Source organism: Cryptotermes secundus, unplaced genomic scaffold (genome assembly GCF_002891405.2).
Source record: "Cryptotermes secundus unplaced genomic scaffold, Csec_1.0 scaffold1491, whole genome shotgun sequence".
Lineage (NCBI taxonomy): Eukaryota > Metazoa > Arthropoda > Insecta > Blattodea > Kalotermitidae > Cryptotermes > Cryptotermes secundus.
The window spans coordinates 185285-209278 of record NW_019745109.1 but is presented as its reverse complement, the minus strand read 5'-3'; the positions used below and the strand labels follow the sequence as shown (position 1 = coordinate 209278).

General features: G+C 37.7%; 2 protein-coding genes across 6 annotated transcripts in view; one reads left to right on the top strand and one right to left on the bottom strand.

Moving 5' to 3' along the window:
* Positions 1 to 3319: 3319 nt before the first annotated feature.
* On the bottom strand, positions 3320 to 12837 carry LOC111875046. Of its 4 annotated transcripts, none has more exons than XM_023871075.2 (6): positions 12641 to 12837; positions 12019 to 12201; positions 11092 to 11205; positions 9572 to 10888; positions 7239 to 7405; positions 3320 to 5058 (listed from the first exon to the last, which is right to left on the bottom strand). In XM_023871075.2, the coding sequence occupies exons 4-6, from the start codon at positions 10413 to 10415 to the stop codon at positions 3439 to 3441; spliced, it is 2631 nt and encodes an 876-aa protein (XP_023726843.1). In that variant the 5' UTR covers positions 10416 to 10888; positions 11092 to 11205; positions 12019 to 12201; positions 12641 to 12837; the 3' UTR covers positions 3320 to 3438. The 4 variants fall into 4 exon arrangements, with proteins under 4 accessions (XP_023726843.1, XP_023726844.1, XP_023726842.1 ...); XM_023871076.2 differs by having other exon boundaries at positions 11092 to 11165; XM_023871074.2 differs by lacking the exon at positions 12019 to 12201.
* Positions 12838 to 16650: 3813 nt separating this feature from the next.
* Positions 16651 to 23994, top strand: part of LOC111875052 (dipeptidase 1) — a 43825-nt gene continuing 36481 nt past the window's right edge. The window contains exons 1-2 of one of the 2 annotated variants that reach the window (XM_023871088.2): positions 16651 to 16809; positions 19127 to 19343. In XM_023871088.2, coding sequence (XP_023726856.1) covers positions 19174 to 19343 — 170 coding nt within the window. In that variant the 5' untranslated portion in view covers positions 16651 to 16809; positions 19127 to 19173. Of the gene's footprint in view, positions 16810 to 18848; positions 18962 to 19126; positions 19344 to 23994 lie in introns of those variants that run through there. The other variant, XM_023871087.2, reaches the window with a different exon arrangement.

Genomic DNA, 23994 nt, shown 5'->3' with positions numbered 1-23994 from the left:
CGTTGATAACCTCAGATATTACGAAAAAAGAAATATTTCCTTTATGCCAATACATTCGTTTTTACTCCCAACAAATTCAGAACGAAATGAAAAACTTCTGTAAAGCTCAATAGGGAGATCAATTGAACATCCAACTTTCAAGCACCTACAACGAACGATTCAAAACATAGCAGGTACGTGAAGTTCGAGGTGGGAGCAAAACAAGCGCCATTAGATGGTTATCAAAAACGACACATTGTAGATCTCTTTAACATCTCATATTGGCCTTTGGTGTAAAGTAGTAATGAGCAGAAACATATTTTATATTTATAAGGCTAATCAATTATTATATATTACATAAAATAATTTATAAATATATATTGTAATATTATAATTAGACTTAACTTTTGTCTATGTTATATTAGAGGATATCCACCTATGTGTTATTTTCCTTCAGTGCTAAAAAGTGCCAACATGGTGTTAAAGCAAACCTCTTTAAGTTATTTTTTCAAAATAAACGATAATTTGCGTTTCCAAGAAGTCGGCGCCTCCTGACCTTATTTAATTTAATAAAGTACTACTGTTAGTTGTTTATAGGCTCATGAACGCTAATACATTTAATACAGAAAATGCGTTCTTTGCACAAAGTGAACCCACGTATTGTCTGTCCGCCTATTCTAGTCTTAGGCTTCGGTCCTGCTGCACTGATTTAGATTAAATATGTTGTATTCTTGATTGGCGGGGTGAATTAAATATTCTCGAGAGTGTTTAATATTGGTTTGTACCGGCCAAATATAACGCCTGACTTACTTGAAATTTAAACATACCTTCATCTATCTTCTCAAAGGCGGCTCAGTGTACAAAATATGTAAAACATGGACCTAATTTCAATTTAAATTTTAATTTGAAAAAAGAAAGTACAGGGAATAATTAACGAAATATAAGGAGAAATATGGGGCTATGTAGTGTACATAGCTTTGTAAATGTTAGTCACTGCTAAATCTCCAGGCACTTGACTGCTTACTGCTAATATTTCTATCGAACATACCAACATTACTTGTATATCAGTTGACAGTGCAGAAGAGTATGTTGATTAAGTGGATAACTGAACAAATGAATTAAGCTACCTGGCCTATCTGAGTAATAATATGAACTGGTGATAATGTAATTCAGCAGAACACTTCTGTGTATATATATAGGGGTATGCACAGATACAAAACATTGTAAACTGAATTCTATATGAAATTTGTGTAAGATAATTATACTAATTATAATAAAAATCACTCTAAAACTACTGCTACATGATTAGAATGGAAATCTGACACCAGGACCACAGGAATGATGAGATTTGTAATAGGGCAGTTAAACTTGATGCTCAAATCATTTTATTATATATGTGTGTATTACAAATTTCTATTTGTCTCACACTTTTTTGTAGGTCCCTAAGACAGAAGTTTCACTACATGTGCTATATTTATAAACCATTATATCATGCAAATTCTTTCTCATTACAGTATGGTGGAAAATAAAAGTGCTAGTTTAAGAAATCACAATCAAATGCATTAAAATAATGATAAGCGTCTTAGCTCGTACACATAATCAAATATTGGAATAGTTAAAATCAAGGTAAATAAGGTTGGTAAGACATAAAGCATGCATGTGGAGACAAGAAATATATACAGAATTTTGACTGGAAAACTTAGGGTTGAGATAATTTTCAAACCTAGACAAAAGGCAAAAGAAAATATCCTACACAAGAGACCAACTGAGAGATCTAGCCATAGACAACAAGATAATACTTAAATGAAACAAACTGTTGAGGGTGTGAACTGAATTGGGACAGAACTGAGTGTCAGGCTCTTGTCAACACAGGACTGAACCTACTGATTCCATACATAGCAGAAAATATCTTGATCATATGAGTGACTGAAATAATCGAGAGGGTCTCTTGAGACTACAGTCAAAAAAGATCGGGAAGAGAGGGCAACAAGTTAGTTGAGTTACAAGAGTGCGGCTGTGCAAAGAAGACTTCATGCATGCTGCAGTTAGTGAGACTGGTATCATTACTGTGTTGAAATTTGCTGCCAGGATATGACTAGTGACCACTGAGAACCCTAGTGTGGGTGCAACGGTGAACTGTAAAGTTTGGAAATCAGTGATAGCGCTGTATTACTTGTAGTTATGAGTTCAGTGTATAAGTGCAATTAATCCAATTCAAACCCCGTCTAATAGTGATCCCTACACATAACAATATTTTTAGACACTGAAGTTAGTTTCTACAATATAAACTAAATGGACAAAGAGACTAGACCCTGCAAAAGATGGAAGGAGAATGTGAAGTCATAAAAGGCTTGGCTGACTGCTGTGAAGTGGAAGAGGAGGACAAGAAAATAAATGGGGGAAAAGAAGGAGGAGAACTTGGATACTACGTTTAACACGAGTCTTCTAAATGTGGTATTGCATATTAATTGTTCATACACATTTAAATGCAACTTAAGCAAATACGAAAATTATTTCACTATCATTATTATGGAATATATCATGTAGTTTCGTCTAACATATTCAAACTTCCTATTTTAATAAATATACATGCTGTACTCATCAAGAACAAGTATGAAACTTATCATACACAAGGGATAGATTAAGGAATAAGTAACACATTGAAGAAGAAAAATAATGGTGACTTAAACCAGTGGTTCTCAACACTTCTAATTCACAGATGATAACACAGCACTAGGCATTTCAAGCACTGGTATCTGTCTCACACTAGACAGTACAACTCTAGCTACTATTAGCATGTCTCAACATGCTTTTTATATGAAAATTAATGACCTTATGTCAAACTAAAATTAATTCAAATGAAATCAATAACATTTTCAATCTATCTGTCTACAACCCAATTTATTTGAGTGCAAATAATAACCTCATCATTTTCTGTGGCTATTGTTCAGTGATCTGAACTCCCTGACAGAACAATTTACACTTTATATTACACACAAACACCAACTAATAATTTACTTTATGCCTAAATCATGAAACTATTACTAGTAGACATATTGATGCCACACCTTTTAATCCTCGATTTAAATTTTCACCTACAAAATTCTACCTGAGTTAACCATCCACAACAGTACCCCAGCTGCGGTATGAACATGTATATTTATACTGGCATCCAGATCATAAGGCGACTTATGGCTATAGTAACAATGATGCTCCAACTCTGTGGACACATGTTGAGAAACAGTGCTTTAAACAATGAGCAAGATGTAAGATTTGAGGTTTTCACGGTGGTGACAATGAAGAAAGCAGTCTTCTGGGATGTGGCGCTGTGTAGATTGGCGATACGTTTCTCCGAAACGTCAGTTAACACAATATCTACACAGCGCCACATCCTAGAAGACTGCTTTCTTCAATGAGCAAGAAGGTTAACTTATATCATGCTGAAGCACAGGTACACTACTACAAGTCACGAAGGCACTTCAAGTAAAGGATACAGCCAGTCGAAACTGTCTGTGTTCCTTTGTCTGAAATTTTTCTTGGGATTGCCATCATCTTACAGTCAGCTACCTTCTCTGATTGAGCAAAGTCCTGCACAGATTCAACCAATGTATTCTTATCTTCTGTGCCATCATTATAAGCAGTACCAATATGATCAATACTGTTTCTGCTGTTGCAGCAATCATCAATATCTTCTTCCTGGTTGCTCTGAGTTGATGCCTTTTCTTTTTCTACCATCTGCCTCTCTGTGACCAACATAAATTCTTCCTTCCACTCTTCAACTATCCTGGTGACCCTGGTCACGCCAGCTTCTTCATATTGTGAATCTGTATCTTGGTTCTTCAACTCTGTAATATTATCTATGACAGAAGACAGGGCCTTAACCATAAGCTTCTGTATAATGCAACTCAATTCTTTCTTGAAGAGCCCCATCACAGAGGGAGCCAGAATCTGTGATGCTGATTCTCCTACTTCTTTCTTGAGAACTGACATAAGAGCCAGGTTCAAATTTTGTTCTAGATCCTTGTTAAGCACAGATATAGACAATTCTAGTTCAGTATCACAATTTGATAAGCACACTATTTCTGTACCCATATCAGGAATAAATGACTCTGATTCTACTTTCTGCAGATCTGCGTGTCCATGCTTTTGACTCTCATCTGAAACACCAATGTATTTACTGATACAAGCCATTGGGCTACTTAGCTTACCATCAGTTACTTTGTCAGATTCATTCACAGGTTCACCTGCTGTATTACTGTTGTCTTTCAAAGAATCTGTTCCTACTTTAATGCTTGATTTCAAATGATCTGTAGTTATTTCAGCATCTTCTATTTTACTTCGATTTGCTGAATCTGTAAATGTTTTGTTAGCTGCTGCCACAGCTCTGTGACCTTCACCTGCAGTACTTGTAGGTAGTACTGACATATTTCTAATTGTTAAGCCAATTTGTTCACTTGCAGGAGTAGTATTCTGTTTAGTTGTGATCACAGGAACAAAGGTAGAACAACACTTTTTACTTGCAGCTGTAACATTACTGATGCTATGTTCTGAAGCTATCACAGTGCAGCTACTTGATGGTGTGGTTGTTACTGTGCAGCTGGTCAATTCATTTGGAGCTGTATTTTGTTCAGTCAAAACAGTACAGTCATTTTCTTTGGCAGCAGCTGTGGTCAAATTGATGTCTGGTATTGAACCTGTAACTAAGACATTACCAGACACTATGGATGATGGTACTAATTCATTTTGTTCAACAGTACCATACATATCTAACTCGTTAGTGTCAGATTTATTTTTCCAAAAATCATTCAATTCTTTTCTAATGGTGCCTCCAGCTGATGATGCACTGTCTAAGTCAGTAGTCAGGCAATTAGATATATTCTCTTCTTCATCGGGTACTACTTCATTTTGTTCAACAGTACCATACATATCTAACTCATAAGTGTCAGATTTATTTTTCCTAAAATCATTCAATTCTTTTCTAATGGTGCCTCCTGCTGAAGATGCACTGTCTAAGTCAGTAGTGGGGCAATTAGATATATTCTCTTCTTCACTGGGTAGTTGTCTGCCAAGTTCCTGAAACTGAAATATGTCACAATCTTGTACAACTTTGTTAAGAAATGGAACTAGGTTGTGGGCCAATTCAAACACAGTACATTATTTACACAAACAAATTATAATTATTTAACAATGCACGTCCATCCTCCTCAAACTCTTCTGATTCAACAGCTGGTAAAATAGTCAGTGGGTTTCCCATGGATCCACTCATACTATACAGTACAATACCAAACTAATTATTACTAGCACAACTGAACATGTTTAATTTTAGTATAAAAATCTAAATTATGGTATTAAAATTGCAGAGATATCATAATCACACAGTAAACATTATAAAAATAAAAATTATTCACTAGATTATATAATAATTTGCATTACCTGAATACAATGTTAATAACATAAGATCTGTAAGACTGGAGTTGTGTACAATAGAAGAGCAGGCTTTGTGAGTTTTGTCAGCATCTTACTGTATTTATTTGCATTACACTTACAGATGTGGGCAGGAGTGGAGGCTTATATGCCAGGTGGTCATTGGTTTCTGTTGGTTCATGGTTATAGCATCAATGAAGCACTGAATTGCAGTGTGTGGGTCTGTTTGATTTCACAGACCACCAAAAAGCAATATTCTGGATGTTCCAAAACATCCAAATAAAATATAAATCTTATCATGACATAAGTGACTATTTACCCAGTGTGTGATGATGATGATGTTGATGATGATGATGGGTATATGGAGCTTGGATCATCTCTGACACAAATTTTGTCCCTTCTGAACTGAAGTAACTATTAAAATATTCTAACGAGGATGAATGCTTCTTCTCCAAATGCTGGTTAGAGTGCCTTGTATGTTTTGAAGTGCCGAGTAAGTTGGCTTGAGCAGTAATGCATCTGATTTGCATTCAGGTGGTGTCCAGTTTGTATCCTGGCATGGACACTGAGTATCACAAGTGAGGTTTTCATGAGGCTTTCCAGACAAACAGTGGAAAGTACTTCATATTAGTCAATGTCTGCTTCCTTTCATCTACTTTCCAATTCTTCACTCAGTAATCATCCCCACTGACAGTGTCATCATATAAACCAAATGTAACCATCTTATTTCCATGCTTCATTTAGGTCTCTGCAGACACATCTTGTTCTGTAATGTCAGTTATTTCAAAATGTCGTAACCATTATAAATATATTGTCACGTTTTGGGTGTGTCACGCAACAAATAACTTTATGTGGGTCTCAGATTTAGCGAATCTTTATTGGACACTCAATCTTACACGCTTTATAATTATTACCACTTGTAGTGTCACTTGACTTCTGGCCACTAGGTTCCAACTGTGTTGTTGCTGTCTGAGGCTCTCAGCTTATGTAGGTGTTCTGCCGACTCAGTAGAGGATACCCCTCGCCAAGGTTCAATCTCATGTGTTCGGCAATCCGTTGCTTCGGGAACGCTCTTTACATGCTGGTAACGAGTTTTGTCTCATCTGTTGTTACTCAATGGGCCTTCTGTTGTTCATCTCTGGGGAAACGTGTTGGTTGTTTTGGCACTGTCTACGCAATGGCTCGCTGCTATTGCATTACCATGGAAGTATCTACCCTAAACATGTTACAATATGTACATAAAACCATGTTTTACTTACAAGTGTTCCCTCGAGGTGGGGTAAAATCAGAAGAAAACTGTCAACACTTGTGGTTTTTCCTTGTATCCAGTGTAATACCAGAAAGTGAAGAAACAAAAATAGAGGGTAAAGCTATAACTGTAACAGGCCGTGGACGGCCCATAGAGATGTCAGACGTTGAGGCTCCCACATTTTCTGAACAATCGGCTCACAGATAGCAGTCTAGCACTGAGACTTTATACACAAAGCAGAGAGAAGAATCCAACATTATGAGACTAAGATACAATAATGTGTTCAAGTTGTTAGCTTTTCTTCATATACAGAAGATCCTGCATTTTGAGCTTGAACCAGAAACTGGCTATCTTGACTAGGATATTCATAGTTTTCATCACTCCCTTTAGGAGTCCTGGAACAGTATCTCAAATGGGTTGTGACCCTTCCTTCCACACCTTTTCACTTTATCCTATCTTGACAATATATAATTAATGCAGCTGAAGAAATACAGTTAAACAGTCCATGAATTAATAAATTAATAAGGCTAACTCTGAAATGCTTATGGGTCATTCAGATGTAACAAGAGAATTTGAGGATACTTACAATGGTGGTCAAAACAGATAGGTCATTAATGCCTCTTTCCTTGCAATACTGGATGATGCAATTCAATCTCTCCCTCCAATTCTGACTCAGAGTATCAAATGAGCCAAACCACACGTGTGATGCCTCACTTTCAACATTGTTTGATAATAGGAAGTTCAGTTCTTCACCTGTAAGTAACCAATGATTTACGGGTAATTATTTGATAATAGGTATACAGAATTGGACAGGAAGTCGTTTCATGGCCACTCACAGAAAATAACGCATGTCATTATGTGCAATATTGGATGTCACTCAAGAAATGTCTTTCAATCCTGGCATTGTTTGAAAGTTCAGCTAGCATCCATCATGACAGGTTTCATCATTCTAACATTTAGAGCCACTTGGTAATCCAGTGGTTCACCAAGAAAAAATTTCTTGAAGAACTGTGTAAAAATATCCAGTAGCATATAACTCAGTCAGTGCACCTGGCAGTACTGGAGCAACAAGCCGACATGCATCACTTTTATTGGCAAGTGCCTTCTGAGGTAAATTTGACATCATGCAAAGAGGTTTTCCATCCCAGTTATACATGGAGAGATGCTATTATTTCATTCATTCTTTAAATTCAATAAAACCTTTTTGTTCAAGCCTAGGAAGTAGAACAAGTCACAATTAAATCAAAACATACACTTGTGTTACTTGTAAATTTGAGTTCATAGAGTTTATTGGGAACAATACTGACCCCACGATTTTTTAGAACTTGAATGAAGAAAAAAAATATAATTTTTCAGAACATTAAAAATTCTTATCATCTATACATTGACCTCCATTCCATTCCTGTACTTTTAAATATTTTTTGTGAATTAAAAATTTATTTTATACAAATTCATTGATAAAATCTGGTTACATTATTTGTTTTCTTTTAAATTCCAATTCAGGGTCTTTATTGATTGTTTGGCATTTACTTGACCAGTCAACAAAATTTCTCTGCCTTTTATAGAACCCAAAAGTTCATTAAAATATTCACAAGAGCCCATCAAATCTCGAGCCAGTCATATCTAGTCCATGCTGCAACATCCAATTTATTTAAGATCCATTTTACTAAAAGTTTCTGATGATGGCATATTAATACAATTACTGTGTTTCTGTACATTAACCACTGTCCTGTTCTTATTTAAAGCATACATTTTGGAGACTGGATTATGTCTCTGTTTTCAAGTGGAACCAACTCAGCTGAGCCCAATCAACAGAGCTAGTCCCTATCTCTGGATAATGGATAATGGTCAGAAAAACAATAACTATGTCCACTTTACTATTGGTCTCCCAACTATGCTCAGGGTTTTCAAACGGTCTCTTCCTTTCAGTTTTCTGACCAAAATTTTGTAAGCATTTCTTGTTGCTCCAATGTGTGCTACATGCCCTACACATCTCCTACCCTTTGATTTGGTAACTGTACAACTGATGAAGATCCTCATAATGCTATATTCTCCATTTTTTCATTACTTCCTCTCTCTCTGGTGCAAATATTCTCCTTAGCATCCTGTTCTTAAGCACTCTCTAGCTACGTTCTGCAATATTAGTGGTTATGTTAAATTCTACACTTGCTTGGTCAGTGGATTTACAAGGTGGCTAATCCATGAAAAACTGGTTCAGGATCTTTACTGCTGCAAATAACAAACTGACTTTTGATAATGTTAATAGCAACACCTAGTAGGTTGGTCTGCTGGTAACTGTCTAGCCTTCTGCCTACGAGGTGCTCATTTTGGCTCTGGGTCAGCAGAGTGGCTATTCTTACTAAAATTCTTCATGGTTGTCTTTGGTACCTCATGAAAGTTCTGGGATAGTACCTCGATTAAGACACAAGTGCTTGTTTACAATTTATTATTCATCAATCAGAAGTCTAGAAAACATATCATAAAATACCCCCTACCCACTGAAAACGAAAGAAGTAAAAACAGTTTGTCTTATAATACCAGAAATTCACATCTTTCTGTTTATGTCATACCAAAACGTTTGCATTACTTTGCTGCAGTTTTGTAATTTACATTTTGGGCATGAGATTTACTGAAACTATTGCTAGCTGCACAAATGTTATGTATGAAATGCGCAGTAATTAATGCATACATCTGAACCACTTCAATCACACTGTAAACAAATGGTTGATTATGATAATTTTAACATTTTTACAAGATTTAGTCTAACTTCTGGGCACTACTTATAATATTTTGAAGCAAAGAGCTTGTGATGCTATTCAATACAAATTTATGAAGTATAAAAATTATTTATATAAAAATGTGTTGTTATTTATAGAATAATAATATTGCTGTGTTCAAATTTAAGAATTACAACCATACCTATTTTGAATATATAGTTCAGGCTCAGCCTTTCCATTGCGACTCCAAACAGGAATGCATTGCGACGATGAAAGGACACTGTACCATTGCAGTCTGTGCTTTCAAGAAGTGCTGTCTCAGTGTCTACAAAACTCAACCTGCCTTTCATAATAAGTGTTTTCTCCTTAGTCTTACGAGTTCTCTTACGCTGCCGCTTCTTCCTAGTGATACACATTGAATCCTCAGACCTAGTGCTTGGTTCAGAAGTATTACTGTCTTCCATCCATGCATCGTATGCTGACCATTCAAACTTTTTTCTTGCTGAATTTCTGTATACTTTTACATACACTTTATCTCCCTTAGATACATGATGACTGATAATTTCATTTCTCTGTAAGTTTGGCGCTTGGCGATTGGGCTTGAAGGATCGGTTACAAACAAACACATGAATCTTCGAGTCATCTAACTCCAGCAGAAAGGCAAACGGAGGTAGCATTCTGATTACTGTTCCTTTGTACTCCCTATTTCCCACAAGATTTTCTGTCTGATATGGAATGCAAATGGGCTGAGAGCAATTCAAATCTGGTTTCTGCTTTTTTCCCATCCAAATACGTGTACATCTAACAAATCTTGCATCATTAACTTCAATATCAAAATAAACCTGTTTACCTATTGGAAAGTAACTTCTAAAATCAATCCCTTTTTCTTCCACTGAAAATGCAAATACATCCTCAGTAAATGTAATATCACCATATACTTTGTCCCTAACAACAGCCTGTCTCTCAGACAAAACTTTAACGATGCTGCCTGCTCTTCCTCGCATTACTTTAATCTTATGCAAAATTGAATCTTGATGAACCGACATTTTCGGTTGTAACAAATGTAATATTTGGGTTCAATTTCTTTTGCTTTCACTCTATGAGGTCATAAGCTTTATACATTTATTTGTTCTATTCGGGCTCCAGTTTTGTTATTGGTAGTATTTTTTCTTGTGTGCTTTGTTGAAACAAAATAATATATACACTCAAACAATCTTAACAGGTTTCTTCTTTTTTCTTTAGATTTATTATTTGGGAATAGCATACAGATGTCAAATTCATTTGTAACTTGGTTAGTAACGGTGAATGCAAATTTTTTGACTCTTCACACAACTATTTTAAAGTTATATTTATCTCCCCAGTGTCACAAGTTGCATAGGAAAAATAACTTCCTGTATCATACGACAAATGAATGTAAGTGCTCAAAGGATGCAAATCACGTGCAAGTTTCAGCACTTCGTAAGAACTGTATTAGTGCAATATTCACAAAGATCGAAGGCTGTTATACTTCCTGCACATTCTGAAACAGTTAAAAAGCATGTTTTGTAATAATCAAATATTTCCATTTTATAAACTGCTATACTGTGGAAGCAAATAACACACAAAAATATTACTTACACTACATTTTGTGGAAAGTTGTTAATTGTTGAGAATTCCTGAGTGTCAAAGCAATTTCATGCCCCCAAAAATGATGAGAATACTGCATTATAAATCATTACTTACTTGCTTCTAGACCATTTTAAAATTATTGTATTACATGTCATCTTGGTTCCTCAACAAATAACGCAGCTCTAGCACTGAAACCAATGACAAACATCAGATACAGACAAAGACGCCCTGAAAAAAGAATTATGATAACGTAAATGATTGAGTGATTTACTATCTCACACTCACTGTGTCACATTCAAATTAAAGAAATTTCACTTATCTTGGACTCAAAGTACAAACAGTCACTATTTCTCCTACTCTACAGAATTAATTTGTTATTAAATATTCCATCGCTCCTCATTTTGTAAAACAAGACAGGGTCACTCTATCATCATGTGTATGTCTCTACCCCCTTGAAAATGGACAAGATTTGAACTAGGCAGAGCTTGAAAAAAAGCAGGAGTGCCACTATTTCAGCCAACTTACTCTGTCACTAATTATATCAAATGGGCACATAATGGTGAGGCAGCATCTAACAGTTCACGTGTTACATCTCTGAAACTACAGAAAAAATTAACTGAAATGTGATATTTGGGGCCCACACCTACAGCTCCCATGCAGATTCAATTTTGGTCCATACCAACAAAACATATGCCCTACTATACAAACTGTCAAATCAAAATTTATCAGTTTACTCAAAATTGTGCAGTGCAATAATATACAAATTTTATTAAGATACACAATTTTTATTACACATACTTCTTATATAGTGAATATATAAATAAATACATGCAAAATGATTTATGACTGCAATATGGCTATCTTTTCAATATACACGTATTTCTGTTTACAATATATTATCATCAGTGCCAATGGGGTATACATTATCAAAAGGAACAGATCTGGAAAAGTTCCACCTTCTGGAATTTAAAGCCATGCAATCCAATGAAAACCAAAGCTCTGCTTGCTGTCTGTTTCATGCTGGTTTCTTGCTTGGCTTACTCTTCGACTCTGAAGCTGGAGGCAATATATCCCAACATACTCCACAGTGTCAGATGACTCACTGGGCTACGGGGCGTATTTCAACAGAAGAACTCTTCAGTCAGTGCTGTAAGAACTTCTAATCCAATACATTTGGAAAATAATTATAGCCCAGACTGCAGCATACATTTTCACTCCTGTTTCCTATTGAAGAATAAGTTTAAAAGATTTGGTATAAATTCTTTGGATGGAAAATTGGTAGGATTTATTCATATAGCCTGCACTGCCCAAGTATGCCACTGAAACCATTTTACTTTTCACTTTTCTCTTTGTCGTTAGTTATGCCAGTTCCAGAACACTCTTATACAGAAATTTATATACCGTGGCTGATTAGACATACAGTATTTCTTTCATAATTCTGCATGCGTCAAATGAGAAGAATATCTCCATGATGTCATATTTAAATTTTTGCAACACCTGGAATCTGTAATGACTTTTAGCCAAATAATGATGATCATTCATTGATGTTTCTAGGGGGGTGGGTTGTTCTGTATCAGGACAGGGAAATATGCCACGCCTTCCATGTAGAATAACGATATTGGTTCAGTTCTCATGAATAAAAGAAACATACTAATATACGTACATCCTTTGGATACACGAGTTGTACAAAATGTTGAACGTCATCATGGAGATACAAGAAGCAGCATAAAAGGAATAAAATGTTTAAACATGTTTAAAACATTCAATCACCACACAACCATCCCAAACCACCACATGTTAACCACACTCCACGTAACAAATTGCACTGAGTATGGATCGTATGAATCGTATGGATCACTAAATCACTACATAGCTAAGTTCAATGCTGTATGTTGGCAACAGCGGTGACTGCCGTTATTCGCATGCTTATTGTGCTTCCACCTGCCCCATAGTAGTAGTACTATGAAAATTGCAATCTCGTGGTATCAATCGGCAAAAAGGGTAACTTCAAGTTCCACTGAACCTGATATTACACATCTTACTCCATGACTAGGGTAAAAGCGTGAGTATGTGAGCGGATTTAAAAATTTTCACTTCACTTAAATTCAATGTTTCATTTAACATTTATTATCATTCAACAATCCAGACATACAGGCATTACAACCATTAGGATAAGGAAATTGTCAGTTTTACATCTAATACTCGTGCATATCTTTACAGTATACAGTGTACCACCCTAACATAGGGGGTTTGTTGTATGAATAATATTATCTAGATCTAGCTACCATTAATTTCATTGTCTTTACACAAATACAACATTTCATTCAACATATGCAAAAGGTGACGCGTACCGACAAACTTGTCAGAAGTCAAAATGCGCACGTCTTCTGGTGCATTGCATATTTCGATATTACAGCAAAAAAACCAAGCATGAGAGTACCAAAGAACATGTGTTGAGAAAAGAAAAGTGCTGCTCATATCCATCAGAAGGAAGACATTCCTCAGCAAAATGAGTTCTTTGTATTTGTTATTACGCTGCTGCGTGATGTAAGTCGCCAATTACTGACCATGCTATTCATGCAAGTTATAAATAAGAGAGGAGAGGGGCTGCAACCATAGTTTACCGATTTCCTTTCTAAATACCATGTTTCAGTCTTTACTGTTATTCAGTTTCCTTCATACTAGTAAATACTATTTATTGCTATAATTATTCAGCTTATTGCATGATCCGTTTAAAGTAGTTATAAAGTTACGTCACGTTTACGTCGATTCTGTCAATACAGTTTCTAAAGGATCATTAATATTATTAACTGCTGAAAAAACAGTGGGAAAATGTTTGACCAATTTTCTGAAAGGCCAAATAAATACTCAGATAAAACGGACAAAACTTAGCTAGATATCTCGCATGTAACATGGAAAGGGTACAGTATACTTTGCTTTAAGCATACAAACATAGAACTACTAAAAATCTTGAATGTCTCGCAAAGAGAGTAATGAGTGTTGAAGATTGTTACTGGGCGTGCTTATGTTATCATTCGATACGTCAGTGTACATAGTATATCGATCTTATCTCGTCTTATTCGACACCAGATAATAACTGCATTTCTTACTAAGCCGTAAAATTACACACAGACAAACAAATGTCATTGCATCTGTTTGTTACGGACATCATATTCAGTAAATTTATATTATATTATTTAAACTTGTTCTTAATCATAAAAATGCACTTCTTGGGAGCATTTTTTTGTGGCAGAATGACCAGCGGGACACAAGATGTACAAGGTTGAGAGCATTATCCCGTTATATGTCATAACAAACTACCATAAGAGTAACAGTATTTTATAAATAGGCCTACCTGATAAGCCATATTTGTGCAATTATCCAGTGGAAGTAATATGTTTAAATGTATGTGTTTTCATTTATTATTTCTTTGCTAACCGCCGTAGGAAACGATAGCAACATGTAAATAATGATAAATGTGATCACTGTTTTGCAAGAGGAAGGTATTCAGGATGTAATTATCTTGCTACTTGCGTCATTTTGCTTTGTTAAAACTCTACCTGAATTACGACTCCCAGGACACGGTGCAGGAGTGGGAATTTGAGAGCAAGGTCGTGCATTCACGTGCTCTTATTGCATACTGTATCTCCTGGCCAGTGGATTCTGTTGGAAGAAAGGCGGTAAACCAATACCAACAATGAAGTTCAACACACTTCAATCGACAATCGCGTCTAATCGTGCCTGCTATTCATTAATTGAATCTGTACAACACGAGTAGTGATATACTGCAATTGAAACTTCACTTTTAATAGTTACACTGGTTACTCGTTCACAAAAGACGGGGGGGGGGGAAGAAAGGGCATGAAAGAAACAGGGAACCGAAATGAAGAAAAGCAGAGCTGGAAAATGACTTCAATTAAAAATCATCAAAATAGAGATGAAGTTATGCATACAAGAATTTTAACGGTAGAGTGTTACAAATTTAACAGTAAGATATTTCAACATTATGTAATATTTTGTGTTCATTTTTATGTAAATTGGTATTTCTCTGTTTTTCTTTGTAAAATGATTAATTTTGTTTGGGAAGGAGGCCTATATTATTTGAATATGGATGTGAATTTTAAACATACCTACAATTCCGGTCGAAATGTTTTTATGTACAGATCACAAACATAGGAACTTTGAAGAAATGGTGAGACTATATCTGATGGGGTTTTTAACGTAGTGGAAAATTACATGCCCAATAGTGAAATTTATTCACATAAATGTACCATTATATTATCAACTTATAGTTTGTACTGGCCTTACCATACAAACTGAAGCATTTGAAGACAGCAGTAATAAGTTTATGCAAAACTTCCTGTTTCCTCGACTTAGCGAAATCGTAAACCTATTTGAATTTGTAAATTTGTAGATTTCTCTACTTTATATCTTCTTGCCATTAGAATTCTTATTGTAAGATTTGAGGTTTCCACAGCGGTGACTATGAAGTATACCGTCTTCTGGAATGTGGCGCCGTGTAGATCTTGTGTGAACGCTGGTTCCTCGCTCGCGGATTTGTCTACCCTGAAGATGGAGTACATACATTCTTCCGAAACGTCGGTTCACACAAGATCTACACGGTACCATATCCCAGAAGACGGCATTCTTCAGAATTTTTATTATTCAATATTTATGCACGAAACCTTAATTTCTCAATTAAAGAACTTACGTGTTTGGCCTAAATATATGTCCTAATTATTTTCAATTACTGACTATACGAGTGGATTTATTACAGTGATCTCCCCAATAGAATAAAATATTGTTATAATTGAATGCAGTCTTTTTAAGTATGAAACGCGATAATTTGCTTTCTTTGATTCTATTAGAAGTGTCTTTTTTCAGCCAGTATGCACACCGACAAAGAATTAACGCATACCGGAAAAAGCGTCAAAAGTCAAAAGTCGAACATGAGAAGGTGCATCGTATATTTCGATCTTGAGGCTAAAACTGAACATGAGAATACCGGCAAAGAACACTGGGAAAGTAATAATTTATATCGAGGTATGTAAATATTGAATGATGTTTCTTAATCTTTCAACATAAATAAGGAACTGATTAACATCTTTCACACTATTGCACTTCCGGTTTCCTGTTTCATATTGCAAGAAAGTGGTCTTCATCCGGAAATGAAGTCTAATGAATTCGACTCTTGTGTTGTGTAACGACGCTTTCTTAGTTGCATTGGTTACACAGCAATATCGCATCGACTACAAATAATGAATTGGAAAGAACGTAAAATGAAAAGTTGTTATCATAATATTTGTCTAGCAATAAAGATACCCAACAGAATGTAGGCCAGGATAGCTGGCCTCTGGGTCGACATTAGATCTCGGCTCTATTCGAATACGAGCAGGGGAGTACAAACCACATAACCTCGAAAGGCAATGGCAATGGAGTCGATTACACATGACTTCGATTTGATGCTCGGTCGCTTCAGTCCGAGTGTTCCGCAAATTCAGAACACTTATTGGGTACTCCCTATGCTCCCTATGTTCTTTACAACAGCCTAGTTCGCGTGGTGTGTGGTGGGTTAAGTACTGCCATCTATCTGCTCAACAAAGCCCCTGGCTTTACAAGACCGGCCGGCTCATATTTCCTCGCGGTCAGTGCCGTTTGATATCAATACGAGCACATAGTGCAACTTGCGTTCGAATCCCGACGGTACAAAGACCTATCGATCGTTACTAATAGGGATATATAGTACGGATACTGGTTTTGATAGTTGTCGTCAACCATTACAAGTAACCGTTCTGTATTGTACTGAAGAAGGGCTTGGATATCATCACTCGGGTATATAACTTTACAATAGTTTCGAAGTTGATATAACTCGATGACTTCATTGAACATGAGTTTTCTAGAGAAACTGATACTGTTCGTCGGTATAGCTATTGGCTACGGGCTGGACGGCCGAGGAGTCGGAGTTCGAGTCCTCGTAGGGTCAAGAATTTTCTCTTCTTCATGTCGCCCAAACCGGTACTGGGGCCCATCCAGCCCCCTATCTAGTGGGTATCAGGGACTCTTTCTCAAGGTGTAAAGAGGCCGGGGAGTGAAACTGACCACTCACCTCCAACTAGTGCCGAGGTCAAGAAAACGTCGATTTATACATCCACTCTCCCATACGCCTTCATGGCGTAGCGCTTAATTAGTTAAGCACAGAGACAACTTTACCTTTACTACTACCGGTCATCTATTCAGGAGAATCCCCATTTTTCATAGATTTCGAAGGTTAATTTGGATGTGCACTGAACTCCTGTACAGAGTCAAGTAAATCAAGTGCATTCTCTGCATCTTTAGGACATATTTTAACATTCCTCTCCTATCCATGTCTAGGTTGGCTACGGGCTGGACGACAGAGGGTCGGAGTTTGACTCCCTGTAGGGTCAAGAATTTTCTCTTCTCCACGGGTTCCAGATCGGTTCCGGGGTCCACCCAGCCTCATTTCCAGTGGGTACCATGGGTTCTTTTCTCGGGGTTAAAGCAGCCGTGAGGTGAAGCTGACCATTCACTTTCAGCTATTGTCGAGATCAAGAAAACGGAAATCAATACATACACTCCCCCCATACGCCTTCATGGCGTAGTTCTTAATTAGTTAAGCACAGGGACAATTTTACGTTTATCTACGCCTAGGTTTCCCGAGTGGTCTTTCTTCCCTTGATGTTTTCCTATTAACATATATGCGTTTCGCATCTCCCCGACCAGATGATGGTCACATGAAACGAAAAGTCCATTAGTCGTATACTGTAGTCAATAGGGACAGTCTTGCACAACTGAGGCAGTCTTTCCCGCTTTGTATTTGAAAAGCCTAGGATTTTAGTTTCGCCTCGGACTTCGGCTAACCTGGCTGAGATATCTTTTATGTGGTTTTCATCAATCTCCCCAGGCAAATGATGAAATAATTCATTAAAAAGCAATGATTCTTTTCCCGGAATTTCTGGAATTCTTCGTTTACTATCATTATATTCGACGCTGTATCTGCAACTTGAAAAATCAGTTTCACTTCCGACTCTTACATTTGAAGCTGTAATGAATTTCTATAGGCCGTCATTTTACAGGGCTCTGAAACCTTACCCCTGGCCGAGTATTGTCCCTTTGCTTGGTAACAGGAATGTACTCCTAATACATTACTCCTGAAAACGGGAAGGAGGACACAGTTACTAACTCATTTACCTCCAAAGCGTTGATTAAACTGGAAATATAATATGGACACAAGGAGACGCAAACAGACTTGTTAAGGACAAGTCATATAAGAGAATAAACCGACATTGTAGTAGGTACAACGTCAATGTTACATGAAATTCTGTAAGTATTATTGTCTGTGTTAATACTTACGAAAATGGCGAGAGTATGAAACTTTGAGGTTGTATATGAAAATATTGACGTAACTGCAATATGTACTAATCAAAACCATGCACATTCGTGGACCACTAATTGTAAGATTGGTATTTAGATCTCCTGATAGCTCACGTTATGGATTAAAGCATTTGAATGGAAACAAAATACGTTCTGAAACTTCTCACAACTTATGGCATAAACATGCACAACTGATTTCGAAATTCATTACCATCAAAAGACTAAAATAATAATGGTTACTCTACGGTACCACTACCTCGAGACTATTCTTTGTTCTTGGTATATCTAATGGACATCACGGATGCGTGGAACTACATCATTCATTGGTATTTAATTAAGCATAGAGACAATTTCTTTTACCTTTCAACAATGAAGATACCGTAAGACATATTCAGGGGCATGCGCGTTCGTAACTGCCTTTGCTAAATTCTACATTGTGACGCAGTATCGGTGAAGCTCCACGTAGTGCGTCGCGTGGTCGGAGAGTGGTGCAAACAGTCTACTGCCATCACCGTCGCTAACAATAACAATAATAATATAAGTATTATTGGAAGAAAAGTTGCCTACGTGACGATCAGAGAAAGGCGACACGGTATGTTTTAAGTTATTTCATATCAAGTAAACTTTAAATATTATAAAACAACGCACTCATTTTAGAAAAGTGAAGAAAAAAGAAAACGAATTCAATAAAAAATTACGTATATTTTTGGTAGGGCCTATAAAAATGTATTTATTTTTTATTCATTTACGAAAATAGGTGCAGATATTTTAAATAAAGCAATCACATCACATGTGAGTGGAATTATGAGGGGGGCGAGGTACGACAGCAACACGGAGCTGATGGACCTGTACAGCAGCACTTCCTGGCCGCGACACGACCACGGTGACCACGTGCAAGCCATCCTTGACATGAGTGAGGCGTACTTGCACGCGGCGGCCAACTGTCACGAGGACAGAGCAGCCTATAGTGACAGGTTTGCACATCCATGAATAGTAAGTACATAGTTAGGCAGAGATATGTAAATGTCAAATCTGCTTGTAATGGAGTCCAAAGAACCTGAATACAAGTATTTCAACTTTCCAGAAAAGTTTCCGTTTCACACGTAAATAGGCATTCGTACACCACGTCTTTATGCTCCCAGTTACAACCAGAAAGTCATGCTGCACCTACATACAACACTTCATTGTTACTGATAGAAGACATTTCCATTTTTATTTCTTTTCTTGATTTGTTTCGTTGATCTTCATCACGATATTCTGCATAAATTTTGTCGACGGTCGGGAAAGATGAATTTCAGGAAGGAGAACACGGAATAAAGCTACATGAACAGCAAACAACATTACAATCAATATATCAGAAGCGGTGAGTGGTCAGCTTCACGCTCCAGTCGCTTTACCGGGAAAAAAATCCCCATACCCATTTGATATGAGGTCCGGTCGTCTCCAGAGCCGGTCTAGACGCTGTGGAGTACAGAAAACCCTCTTGCCCCTGCCGGAAATCGGACCCCGACCTTCCGTTCCTTAGCTCGTTGCTGTACTGACTGAGCTATCCCAACTTACTGTTCATTGTTACCCCTATTCTCATTGCTGCATCTTAAAACTTTTCTTAAAATCACAACTCGTGAAGGAGAGTAGAGATTGGTACCGTTGGCATTGCTGAAAATTCGGCTATCGTTTCAGTTCGCTGCCTGTTCACCTTAGTGCTACATGAGGGTGTACTTTAATTCTTACACGAAAATTCAAACATCATATACGGTTGGTAACATTCCAGTGTCCTCGAAACAGTTCCCTTATGGCTTGGCATTAAAACCAAATCAAAGGTGCGTCTTACAATCAATAGTGTCCTTCTTTCCCTGAAAACCTATCACGAAATCAAGCGTGAATATTAAAATCGTTGACGCTTTGGAATCGTGAAATCTGGTATTATCACTAAAAGTTAAAATTTTCCCTTTAACAGGGCGTGGAGGCCCATAGGTACGTGATATATCGAGGCTCCCACATTTTCTAGACAATCAGCTCACAGACGGCGGTAATATTGTCAGGCTTACGCGCCGGCCGCCCTTACCTCCCAGGAAGACTCCTGGTACTCATTTCTGTTAGAGGATGAGTGAACTTCAGGGCCGTAGTGCGGCTGGAAGGGTTTGGTAAATTTAAAAATCCAAAGACATCATCGGGAAAGGAACCGGTGACCTTGCTGCTTGTAGCATAGTGCCTCAACCAACTACGCTACCGCGTGCCCCGGTATTATCAGTATATATTTTTGTGATTAAAAGAGGTCATAATCACGCACATTGAATATTCGCAGTTAAAAACTGTGCATGTGTGTATGTGTTAAAAAACAGATTGCTCCATCTTGAACAGCTGAGTTAACTTAAAGAAACGTGTACAGACAAGGCAACTGGAGTTGACTTCGATGAAAGTCGCAACATGTAACACTGCTGGCTTCTTATTAACGGCCGAGTGATCTCCTGCCATCAGTAATCTTCATTCAGCGAGGATTTATGGGATTTTGAAGGCCGATACCATTGCCTCCCATGTTTTGTGAAACGAGAGAATAGTCAGAACGAATCTCTCAGAATAGACTGCCTCGGATCAAGAATCGATCCTGAACCATCTGAATATGAAGCTTGGGCATCTCCATTCATCTCCATTTTCACAGTCTATGTATATTTCAAGAATTTTCTCTTACCCACGTTGTCCAGACCGGCTCTAGGGCCCACCCAGTCTCCTAACCAATGGTTTTCGGAGGGCTTGTTCCCCTCAGGTAAAGCGGCCTGGGCGTGAAGCTGACCATTCACCTCCAACTAGTGCCGAGGTCAAGAAAACGTGGATCTATACATCCATTCCCCCATACGTCTTCATGGCCTAGTACTTAATTATTTAAGCACAGGAACAACTTTACCAACTTTTTCTTTTTTTTTCCTTGGCACTACAGCCCCAGTGGGCCTAGGCCTACCTCCATGAACTTCTCCGTTCACTTCGGTTTTTCTAAATCTTACAGATTCGGTAGGACTCCTTGGGCGGGTGATCGGCTCGTCGCAAGGCCTCTACCTGTACACAAACACAGAAAAACGCACACACATAAACTAAATATCCATGCCCTGAGTAGGATTCGAACCCACGATCCCGGTTTCCAAGCAGGCGAAGACAGTACATGCTCTTTACCAACTTTACCTATACATAATTCTAGGATAACTATACAGCTTCTACATTACATGTTTCGGCCACAATTTTTGGCCATCATCATGTTAGCTGAGAATGACTGTAAGATAGAATTATACATAGTTTGAGACTGAAACCGAGTAACATATTTCACACGCACTATGACGTGGATATAAAGCATTAGTATGAAGTTTGGGTCTGAACTATTTCATCGAGATGTCCGATTTGAGCTACAGCCTAATTTGAATATAGCTCTTATTTGTGTTCTATAACAGCCTTGATAGCTCAGTCGGTAAAGCGACTGGTTACGAGCTGGACGATCGAGGGGTCGGGTTTCGAGTCCGGTTAGGATCAAGAATTTTCTCTTCTCCACGTCTTCCAGATTTGTTCCGGGGCCCAACTAGCCTCCTCTGCGATGGGTACCAGGGGTCCTTTCTCGGGGTTAAAGCGTGAAGTCGACTACTTAGCCCAAACTAGTGCCGAGATCAGGAAAGTGTGGATTTATATATCCATGCCCCCATACGCAAACATGGCATAGTGCTTAGTTAGTTAAGCACAGGGATTAATTTACCTCTTGTAGTATATACGATTACGTGTTATCTGATGCCCGCGTACTTCTACAGAGTACACTAATTATTTTTAATTGAACAGACAAATACGTTTTCATATGTGTGGGTCAGGTCCTTTTGAAAATAACCTCAGAAATGTACGAAAGAATTTATAACTCTCGCGACGAAAATTTACGAGTTGGCTTTGTATTAACTTAGCTAAAAACATTAGGTAAGACAAGGCTATGACACCGTCCTGAAGATTCGCTATCATCATCTGAAGTTGATTTGCTTCGGTCTTATTCGTAATTTTGTAGATCCGAGTACAAGTGCAGAATTTACATTCCAAAAATTGATTATCGTTTACTGTAAATTATATTGAAATAAGAAATCACCCAACGTCGTGGTAGAGTAGTATTCGTAGGTCCCAGTTTCATATCTCGGTCTGGAGATCGGAAATCTTGACTGAGGGAGTTCATAGATTTCCTCAGCCCTTCAAAATAAATGTTGGGATAGTACCTGAAATAATCCATGGTCGCTTCCTTTCAAACACTCTTCAATTCATTATTAAGTAACCATCCTATTATCGACAATGTATAATCGGAGCTACGGACAGCGTTCTTAAATAAGCTATAAATTAACGAATACAATTAAACAGCAGATTACATTTTATGACACATAAGGCCCACTGCAGGCTGGCATACATCCTGGCGGTAAGCCACCTAAAACTTTCATGATGGCGCTTCAGAATTTAGTATCATATTCTATTATAATTGTCACATGACCCTTCAAATATGACCAACAAAAAATGTCATCCCTCCACATCATCCTTCATCCCTTTCGTAAATTCATGTCCTCCTCTCTTTAAACCTTACTGCTTTCCAATTCCCCGTATTTGTCTCTCCTATCATTATTGGTTTCCTCCTTCCTGTCTCCCTCACTTTCCAGTTAAATTTTTCCTTCACCCAGTTTTTCGTGCATGTCTTTACCCCCTCCTTACATTTCTCCCGTATTATTTCCCATCCCCTTGAGGCCTATTTGTCTAGCCGTTCGTTATTAATCTCCTCATGCCTAAGGGACGGTGCACTGGGTTTCCCCCATACGTAAACGGAACTGATTATTATTTATATATAGGTAATTTTTTTAATTCGCTTAGTAGGGGTGAAGTCTAGCTGGGTCCTCTCAGCACGTCGGCCACTGTTTGGCCTATTGTACCTGCCCCGGGTGATTATGATGATGGAGAATTTGGTGGAATGAAGATTGGCAGGGGAAACCTAAGTACTCGAAGAAAACCCGCCCCAGCGTCACTTTGTCCACCACAAATCTCACTTGACCAGACCCGGGATCGAACCCGGGCAACCGCGGTTGGAAGCCAGAGACTAACCTCTTGAGCTATGGCGCGGCCTATATATAGGTATTTCAATTAACCATTTCATAGTACAAAAATAGAATTTCTCATCAGAGGGAATACGGTTATTGATCGGGTTCCTTGTCCCCAATATTTACACTTAATTTGAACAGGCACAGCCACAATATTTTGTTACTCCCAAGAACATTTACCGATGGTCATAAACTACTTTCTTAAGAAGTCAGATATGTTCGAAATTAGCTTCTCTGTCCAGCTGTGACTTTTATTGTCCTTTTCACAACTTGGAACTAAAGCGCTACATTACAATCCCTCAACAAAGCCAATACACGTAAACACACACACACACACACACAGAACATTTTCGGCAGGCCTGTGTTTACCTTTCAAAATGACTGTTATTTTCTGGTTAGGAGAATTAGAGGAGTCATCAAGCAATAGACATTTTCAGAAGAGACAGAAGAACTCTGCTCACTGTAGGTAATTACCCCCAGAATAGTATTTCTTACGGTTCTGTTGACGCATTTAAACAATTCTAGATACGGCACC